Source organism: Poecilia reticulata, linkage group LG18 (assembly GCF_000633615.1).
Source record: "Poecilia reticulata strain Guanapo linkage group LG18, Guppy_female_1.0+MT, whole genome shotgun sequence".
Classification (NCBI taxonomy): Eukaryota; Metazoa; Chordata; class Actinopteri; order Cyprinodontiformes; family Poeciliidae; genus Poecilia; species Poecilia reticulata.
The window spans coordinates 6,315,874-6,326,241 of NC_024348.1; the positions used below are offsets into that span (position 1 = coordinate 6,315,874).

The following is a 10,368-nucleotide window of genomic DNA, read 5'->3' on the forward strand; positions in this document are numbered from 1 at the left end:
CGTCATCGCCCGAGGACCTTTAAATCTCATCAGCTGTTTTTAAATAGCTCTAAAATCTTAACATTTTGGGCAAAACCTTTATGCGGAATAGTTTTTGAAAGATTAAAGCCTCTTTTAGCGGATAATAATAAWAAAAAAAATTTAAAGGCACACGGAGCCTTTGTTTACAGAGCGAGTCGAGGTCACATGGCAGCTGGAACCTCCGGAGGGTCCGTCGGGCTTAATTAATATTGAAATGTTAACGCAGGTGTGTGTCTCTCCTTGGTTCTGTACTGCAGCATCAAATGTCTAAAGGACAATAATAAATTACTATTATTTTTTAAAATTATTGTTATTTGTCTTTATTATCATTGTACAGAAGCCCAACAAAATGTCTTTTCAGTCCAGTCGATTTACTATGTAAGCCTGTATTTAATCACTAGGTCAATTTTATTTCACATGTGCCTACATGTGCAGCAGTGTGTTGACAAACATTTTTATGTAAGCAATCTCCCTAAGCGCGAATTTCCTACAACAAAATGTACTAACATAATTCTCTTCAGCAGCTTGACTATTTTAAAGGTGATGGTCTCCTCTCAGCACATATTGGAAAAAAACATGTTAGGATCATTTGCTGATGGTTCTTTGAAAGTTCCAGAATAGCGCACTGCATTTGGGAATTTTAGGAAACTTACAGCAATAATCCCAATGCACCAGCAATGTGCAGCTTTATTACATTTACACAAAAATAAATGCAATCCCAGACTTTGAAATAAATTGGACTTTGAGAAAAATGTCAGATGTTAAACATTGCATGTGTATTACTCAAGCCACAGGTGATAGGCAACATTGTCCTTTGGACAAACAAAGATAACACAGATCACCACACCATTCTAACACAGTGCAGGTTTGTAGATCTACTAACTAACGGTACACTGAAAGTCTCAAAATCTCGTGACATGTGTAACGTGCCAGATCGACGCTAAGAAACTTACCGGACATAATGTGTTTGTCAGGTGATTCCATCTTGAACCTTTAGGTGTGTTTTTTAGCATAAAAACGCTCCTGCAGATCCTCACAGCATGTTTTATGGAGATGCATCATTGCAAAAAGTTACATTATGACAAAGTCATTAACAACTAATGTACCTCTATGGGTCTGTTTGTTTAGTAAAAGTGTTGAGTCCGTTTCTAGAGTCAAGTTGCCGTAGGGAAATGATCAGACATAATCAGTCCAAAATGCAAAAAAATACACAAATATTGTCAGCTAAATGTGTTGCTGATTGCATCGTCTCTTCTATTCATTTTATGCTTGTTTTTGTTTCTAAGATTATAATATTATAATATACATCCTCTATGTTTAATTTAATTTATAATGACTGTAATTTCCATACGTCGTTTCTCAACTTGGTTGAATTTATATTTATTAAAACATTCTTTTTGGTCAGTTCTTGGTAAGTTTTTGATGAAACATTATAAAATTTAAAATACAAAAAACGTTAAATGATAGGTGTCCCAGGTTGAAGTGACAATTATTTTGACCTATTTAAGTGTTTTTTTTTTATTGTAATGTTGAAAATCAGAAAAGAACAACATGCCACATTTTGCTTAACTGTCATCAGATCCAAGCACCCAGACTCTGCCAAACTCTCAAAAGCTTCACATTAAGAGTCAAATCTTGATTCAGCTCAGTTCCTCTGCCACCTCATCTCATTCACGCATTGTTACCATTTAAGTACCCTATGAAACAGCTCACATGTATGGTGCTTTCCTTTTTTGTTTATTGAAATAAGGTTTCTAAGCAAACAAAATAATCAGTCATGGGTGAGGCTGAGCATTTCCATAAGATCTGCCTTCAGCTGAATTTCAGGACAAAGCAGTTCTCAACAAGAGGACAACCGTAAGTGTTTCATCTGCTTGTTATTTGACAATCTGTTAATAGCTTGTATGGATACTGTATGTGTCTACATTAAGCTGCAATAGTCTGGAAATAGCACAGTAAGTGTTGTAGAGGATGAACTAGCACTTATGAGAATTGAGCTTCTGATCAGAGAAATGCAACCAAAGTGGCTGAAAAAAGGGGGAAAAACTGTAAATACCAGATATTCTGATAATCCTTGGGGGAAATATGTATCTATTTAGTCTGTTGTTTGCCTTTTTTAATTTTTAAATTTTTACAGTGGCTGAAAACAATTAAACAAGAGTTTAAACGTGAAAAAGATCACCTCCATTCGACCCAGCAACCATGCAGTGGAATCTATTTCTGTTTATTCTCACAAGTAAGTATCACTTTATGATTAATACAGCTGATGTTTTAGTCAAAACCCAATGACGTTTATTTTGCATTTACACTTAAAATTGAAGCATGGTAACACAAGAATATTGTGAAGTGAATAAAATGAAGCTGACAGACTTCTGTATGTTGAAACTCTTGTGATTGTATTTTTTGTGTTCAGCTCAGCGTTGTTTCATGGACTGTCAGCTCTATGAGTTTCACTACATTAATGAGAATAAGAGCTGGACTGAAGCTCAGCAGTACTGCAGAGAGAAACACACTGACCTGGTCACAGTGACTAACATGAAGGACATGGAGAGACTCATCGGGAACTCACCAGGAAATATGAAGGAAGCTTGGATTGGTCTGTATGATCAAACACATGGTACCAGAAAATGGTTCTGGTCTCTGCCTGGAGTGGAGTTTGATGAAAGTGAGACAAACTGGAATCATGGGGAACCCAATGATGCAGGAACTGAGAACTGTGGGATTGTATGGAAACATCTCCAGTGGGGAGACGTGTCATGTAACAGTCCAACACAATTTATTTGCTATGACGGTAATGACCTCTGTACATTTATTCTTTCTTCGACAAAGTTTTATTCAGATACAATTTTTCAAAGAACAGTAAGATGTGATAAAAATGTATTTTTCTAATTGATAGTCTTAAGTTATCCTTGTTGCTGCTAATGTTGTTTTCTTTTTTGAATTCTAATGATTCTGAGAAAGATGTTTTTAGATCTCTGTCTTCTGACTTTAATTCCACAGACAACAATACTTCAAAGAAATTCAATTTAGTTGAAGAAGCAAAGACCTGGCTGGAAGCTCAGAGTTACTGCAGAGAGAAACACACAGACCTGATCAGTGGAACGAAGCAGCTACAGGATGATGAGCTGAAGAAGATGTTAGAGTCTAAAGAAAATCATCAGTATATGTTCATGGGCCTGATCAGAGACACGTGGAGGTGGTCAGATGGAAGCAGTTTTTCTTTCAGACACTGGAATAAAAAGTTTGATGATGAGCAAAACAACAGTGGTCAATGTGCCGTGACTGTGTTTAGTGATGGAGGCAGATGGAGGAATGAGAACTGTGATGAGAAAAAACCCTTCATCTGTTATGACGGTGAGTTTAAGTTTACGTAATATCTCTCTGCACAGACCAAAACAAATCTGAGATATGATTTGGATTATTATGCTATGTTCATGTGCTTTTAAAATAAAATAGTCTTCTGGATTCTCCACAAATTCAAACAATCAAACAGTCAATTTGCTGGACAAAAATGTTCTGGATACAAGACTTGATAGATTCATGCTTTCTTGTCATTTACAACAAATTTTGACTTTGTCATTTGAACTCTTCTGGTTAAAACAAATCCAACTGGACCAGTGAATGTTTTGCCAATCTATTTTTGGTTTAGTAACATTGTGCAAATTATGTCTTCGGTTTCTATATTAGCTCGTGGGAGTGGCATCAAGTGTGATTAGAGAATGAACTGGTTGAATTCATGAGTTTTGGTTTACAATTTAAACAATCCTTTGGGTTTTCTGTTTTCTGTTTCATTGACAGATAAAGTGATCCTTATCAGTGAAAAGATGAACTGGCTGGATGCTTTGACCTACTGCAGAGGTCACCACCATGATCTGGTCACCATCACCACCATGGATGATCAGAGATGGATCCAGGAGAAAGTCAAGAACGCCTCGACTTATTTCGTCTGGTTGGGTCTGCGCTTCAACTGCAAACTGAAATTCTGGTCCTGGGTTTGTCGTGAGGCTATCGGTTACAGAACCCAGACGTCAGGACAGACGGACGGCTGTAACGTGTCTGGAGCCATGGAGACAGGAGGACGACACATGTGGTTCCAGAGAAACGGTGGAGAGGAGCATAATTTTATTTGTTCTAAGATTTAAACTAAAAGGTTTATTCTGCTCTTCTCTTCCAAGCAGGAGGTGGAGCAGTGACATGCTGTAGTTGAGTTCTTTACTTTTTACCATTGTATTGATATCAAACTGAATGATATGTTTTATGTTCTACTTGGTGTCTGTAAACATCTGGTTACATTCAGCCTCCTGGTCATGTGATGCAGAACTTAAACTTATTTTATTATTTCTCCACTTTACTGGACACTTAGTGACTAAATGGGGCAAAACATCTGACAGAGCCAGTTATCGGACTGCAGTCACTTGTCTGAGTGGAAGAAGGGAGTTAAATGGAAGTTTTACAGGAAAAATATTTTATTGAATTTTGTGCTGCAAAAGGCAAATGAGTACATCTGTGGAAAATGACAACATTTTCCACATTTTTCACTCTGGGAGTGAATCCAGACAGAGCTTGTTATTAGTCTTTCTGGATTATCTGTCATGTTTGTGCAAATATTCAACTTTTTTTTTTACTAAATTATTGGCATTGCTAACTATAACACAACATAATCTAAACACCCCTGACTGAAGCTACTTCCTGTAGTAGATGGCCATCTGTCCCAGAGTTGTATTATTTGTGTAACCAAGCGACAGGCTTGAGTGACGCATTTATTCAAACTGTCTCTGCCAATAAAAGCCGTCTATTATGAGCAGATGTCAATATTTCTCTCTGACCCGTCTTCAACCGAACCATTCATCTAAACAGATGTAACCAGATGTAAGTCTCTTCTCTGCTCATCATTTGATCGTATTCCTGTTCTATTGTTAAATGTATTGATTTTTTTTTAATTTGCAGTTGAATCTCTTTTTATAACCATTTCAATTATTATAATTTTTTTTTGCATGTTATCTCTATGCTGTAACAAAATAATAAATAGAAAGTCCTCTCTGAAACTAACAGGCTCACATGTTGGTCATTTACCTTGATTTGTGTAAAGTTTCTTGAAGAAAGTAAGAAAGAAAAGAAACCGACTGTCATGTACGCAGCTCCCTTTGAGAGATAGAAAAATGATTTTCTTTTGCACTATCTTGCGTAGTGCCAAGCAATACTTTTGGGTTCCTTCACAACGATTTTATTATTATCATTTACATGATCTCTTATTAACTAGATCATGGTTTTTATCCTCTGAATCCCACTTTTGTTCTTTGTGCGGCTCCCTCAGTTATAGATCTTATTTTTACCTTGGTACCAGTTGCAAGTTACTCTGCTGGTTGATGAGGCCCACTTTTGAGTAAAAATGTAAGAAAAATGTAAACAGTAGCTATGTCTCTGCTTGCTTCATCCAGTGGATGTTGCTTTTGTCCCCAGACTTTCAGCGTCTGATCTCAAGCATTGGCACTGCTTATTGTGACTCACTGAGTCTCCATAACTTGCTATCAGGTTCCCCTAAAACAAGTTGTTCCCTGCCTTTGAAAATTCAAATGAGTTCCAAAGTAATAATCTCAGACCATTGTTTGACATTCATAAACGTGAGATATAAATGCCAAGCAATGGTCTGAGATTATTATTTTTGGAAGACATCTATTCACCTTTGGGGATCTCACTCTTCATTTCCACCCACAAACCAACATTTTATACTAATGATCTCATCCAGATAAGCTGGAGTTCCCCATCTGTCCTCGATAGTGTACTCTCACAAGTCCCCCTTTTCTGCTGCTATTGAGCTTTCACCTCTTGAAATGATTCTTGGATGTGTGTTTGAGGAGCAGCTCTGGGTCATTAGTTACATTTAGAAACTTGTGGATTCCTGAGTGAAGCCAAAAAACTTCACTCCAACTTGTCTACTGATCTGCGTATGGACTTAGGCAGGTTGTAGCTCCGTGTAGCTCCAGTGTAAGACGCCAGAAAAGAGCTAAAACATCTACGCCCGTTTGCTGATCCTGCATCACCACTTCGGATCCTGTAAGAGGATACGACGCTAATGTAAAATAAAAAGCTATTTTCATGCCTGAATATTCAAATAAGTTCCAGAGCAAAAGTAATTTGCGTCGGATACGACCACATATTTTACACTGACACATTGTTTTCACAGATGCAAAAACAATGAACTGATTAATACATCTTGCCAAAAGGAGGCGACTGGATGTATCTTATTCTTAACTGAACAGTATGAATTTCTGTATCCACTGCATGTATGCACTTCATTCAGAAGCATATGTACTTCATATGTTCCTGTATTGTTCATGTTTTTTCCCCTATTCAGAAATCTATTTATATTGACAAGCTTAATTAATTGCTGAGTGAGAGGATGGATGGATGGATGGATGGATGGATGGATGGATGGATGGATGGATGGATGGATGGATGGATGGATGGATGGATGGATGGATGGATGGATTGATGGATGGATTTTCCTGTGAACTTTTTAAAGGGTTAAGGCTCAAGATAAAATAGTTGAATGGATGAATACACAAAAACAACAACTTTTACAAAACCTGGCCAGAAAACATTTAATTGTCTAGAATATAATCTGAATTAGTGGTAGACGTACTTATAATTGTTTTTACTATTGCAGACAGAATGTGTCTAAAAAATTTACTTTTTTCCCAACAGACATGGCTCTTTGAAACCAAAATTAAAACACAAACTGTTGACTCTTGACCAAGCAGATATGAAGCTGAATTTTTTTCTTCTCATTCTGTTGGGTAAGTGATTATAGATATAGTTTACAATTTTGATCGAATTCTTACAGCTAATTCAAAGTCTTCAGATTACAAAAATAATAAATAAATAAATAAATACAAATCATTTACTTAATTTATTTTCTGTTATTAACAGGCTATTGTTGCTTCATGGACTGTCAGCTCTATGAGTTTCACTACATCAATGAGAATAAGAACTGGACTGAAGCTCAGCAGTACTGCAGAGAGAAACACACTGACCTGGTCACAGTGACTAACATGGAGGGCCTGAACAGACTCCTCAGCAAATCACCAGGATCAATGACAGAAGCTTGGATTGGTCTGTACGATCAAACACATGGTACCAGAACATGGCGCTGGTCTCTGCCTGGAGTGGAGTTTAATGAAAATGAGACAAAATGGAACGATAATGAGCCAAATGATAACGATATTGAAAACTGTGGGTTTATTGTAGAAAGTCTAAAGTGGGGCGACCTCTCTTGTAACAGACAGAAGTACTTTATCTGCTATAATGGTAAGATTGTTTTGTGTCATTAATTGGTCCTTTTTTTTTGCCTTTTTAAAATAAATATGAAAAAAAATACAATGATGAAAATGTTCCCACTTTTAAGCCCATTGGGTAGAAACCAGGGACCGTAATGAAATGTTTGCCTAGAGCCAGAGGAGGCAACATCAAATCTTTTTTAAAACTGGTAGCTAAGGACACCAGTAAAACTCTTATTGGTGCTGATGGTAACGACACCTCGCTTACGGTAGCCAACAGTAACTACAATTAATGCTACTTCAGTGTGTAAGTTTATTAAAACAGCACCAGATTCTGTCATTTGTTCATGACGCCACAGCTCAGATCAGTTAGGCATCATGCGGTCATTCCACCACTGGTTGTGTAGGTGGTGTCCAGAAAACAAACTGAGCTACTTTGTTGAACATTTTGGAGGAAACCTAATCTGATCCTGAGAAATGTCATTCATCCCACTTTGTACAGAACAGCTGCTCTAGTTTATTATTATTATTATTATTATTATTATTATTATTATTATTATTATTATTATTATTATTATTATTATTATTATTCATAATTTATTCATTTATTTATTTAGCTGAATTTATCAGTTCTCCAAAATCCTGAGATCTGAGGGATCAGAGGCAGAGTTGCAGGTGGAGCAAGATTTCTGATAAATATCAAAAAGGTTTATGTCTCTAATTTTAGCCATCCTCATTGACTCCCTGTTAAATACAGAATAAAATCTATGTAGCCCTTAATAGCCAAGCTCCATAATTCCTCAGAGTTCTGATTGTTAAATGCAGTATGCTCCTAGTTCAAACCTTAAAGCTCAGACTGCAGGTTTACTGCTGGTTCCTATCATTTCTAAAAGTAGAATGGGAGGCAGATCCTTTAGTTCTCAGGCTCCTCTCCTGTGGAAACAGCTCCCAGTTTTAGTCTGTGAAGAAGACACCCTGTCAACTTTTAAAACTCGGCTTGACAAAGCTTAAGTTATCCTGAGCTATCATTTAGTAATGCTGTTATACAGTTTAAGGCTGATGAAGGACAAACTGGCCACTTTTATAAAACTTAGAGTTTAAGAGTTTTTTCTTGGGGTTCTGAAACTGTCCCTGACTTTTAACACATCCTGCTCTCATTGACTGTCTCTCCACAGAAAGAAAAACTTCAGATAAATTCTATCTGATAAAACAAAGTAAGACCTGGCTGGAGGCTCAGAGTTACTGCAGAAAGGAGCACACAGACCTGGTCAGTGGACTGGACCAGGTGACTGATGAACAGCTGAAGAATGTACTGAAATCGACAAACAGTTTGCAAGACGGACTAAAATATGTGTTTATGGGTCTGATCAGAGACTCCTGGAGGTGGTCAGATGGAAGCAGTTTCTCTTTCAGACACTGGAATCTACAGTTTGATGATGAGAAATACAACAGTGGTCAATGTGCCATGACTGTGTTTAGTGATGGAGGCAGATGGAAGAATGAGAACTGTGCTGAAAGAAAACCCTTCATCTGTTATGATGGTGAGTTTTTCTTCAACATTTTTGACTATAAAACAACAAAATCTACTTGCTGGAAATACAAACTGGAATATTACACATTATGTTGTAAACAATTCAGTCAATGAAAGACTTAACTTGGCATTCATTGACATGCTAATGTTCACTTTGCAGTAGCATGAATGCGTAAGTTCTGGACGTTGCTGTTTTTCAAAGCACAGACCAAATTCGCATTTACAGACTTTGAATAACCTATTGTCACAACAGCTGGATCAGAGATTCAGGTTTGATGTATTATTTGTTTCTCTCCCAGATAAACTGATTCTGATCAACAAAAATAAAACCTGGGAGGACGCCTTGACCTACTGCAGAGAGAATCACCATGACCTGGTCACCATCACCAACATGGATGACCAAATATGGGTCCAGGAGAAAACCAAGAAGGCCACAAGTCCTCTAGTCTGGATGGGTCTGCGCTACACCTGCACTCTGGATTTGTGGTTCTGGGTCAGTGACGAGGTGGTCAGCTATAAGAACTGGGCCAAAGATGAACCGATGGATGACTGTGACATGTCTGGAGCCATGGAGACGGGAGGAAAATACAAGTGGTTTAAAAGAAATGATGCAGACATGTTTAACTTCCTCTGTTCTACATAACCACCAGGAGAATAAGTGATGTGTTATACATCACATGCAGTTTAATTTTGTCTGTTATGTGTCTTAATTATTTTTATTATCTTGCTCTATGTTAACCACATGTAAACTATTGATACAGATTTGCCACAACCCAGTTCCTGTTTTTACTCAGTCATGGTGTGTATTCTGTTATTTCCTGTTATGCATAGTACACTCATATCAAAAGTAATTTGCACTTAGCAGCTTTGTAAAGCTAAAAAAACTCCATATCTGGGCTTCTTTGCCAAACATAAATATAAGCTTCGCTCAATGGGGAAATGCTCTCAGATGAAGAGAAGCACACACACTTCCAAATTAAAGAAAGTATGGTTGAGTTCTTTAGGGTATATTTCCAATTAAAAATATATATTTTTCAGCATGAAGATCTCAAACTAATACTAATGTTGCTTTTCTGTGAGAAACTGAATTGCATAATTAAAGATGGGTTCTTTCAGGTTCCAATACATTATGTTGTCTCACTTGATTCATGAATTTTGAGTCCTTTGTACAAAATGCATTTTTAAGGTCCTGATTCTGCTAACTGTGCTTCTCCAGAGAGGTTAGTAAGTCATTTGATGTGTTTCATAAAAGCAACATCTGCTGCATGTTTTCCTCTATATGTGGAATCAGAAGTAAAATATGACAATGATGTAACATGAACAACACTAATACAGTTAATGTGCTTTTTTAACTTTAAAACAATCTTATTCAGAACATGGGACCTTGGTTCTGTGCAACCAGCTCTTTTAACAAGCTCAGCAGTTTTACTGATGAAATTGTTGTTTGTGCTTTTTTTTGTATAATCAATTCTCTCTGCTATAAAGATTGTAGAGAATTTAGAAAACCAGCAGCTTATTTTTGGTTTTCTAATATATATA

General features: G+C 36.9%; 2 protein-coding genes across 2 annotated transcripts; both read left to right on the forward strand.

Annotated features, from left to right (window-relative positions):
- Positions 1–1,857: 1,857 nt before the first annotated feature.
- LOC103480319 (C-type mannose receptor 2-like) lies at positions 1,858–4,236 on the forward strand. Its single transcript, XM_017310499.1, has 5 exons — positions 1,858–1,878; positions 2,159–2,257; positions 2,435–2,812; positions 3,022–3,375; positions 3,820–4,236. Exons 2-5 carry the CDS (start codon positions 2,224–2,226, stop codon positions 4,161–4,163), a joined length of 1,110 nt encoding a protein of 369 aa, XP_017165988.1. The 5' UTR covers positions 1,858–1,878; positions 2,159–2,223; the 3' UTR covers positions 4,164–4,236.
- Positions 4,237–4,621: 385 nt separating this feature from the next.
- Positions 4,622–9,948, forward strand: LOC103480320 (C-type mannose receptor 2-like). The gene is made up of 5 exons (XM_008435209.2): positions 4,622–4,890; positions 6,727–6,818; positions 6,952–7,329; positions 8,474–8,839; positions 9,129–9,948. The coding sequence occupies exons 2-5, from the start codon at positions 6,785–6,787 to the stop codon at positions 9,470–9,472; spliced, it is 1,122 nt and encodes a 373-aa protein (XP_008433431.1). The 5' UTR covers positions 4,622–4,890; positions 6,727–6,784; the 3' UTR covers positions 9,473–9,948.
- Positions 9,949–10,368: the final 420 nt, after the last annotated feature.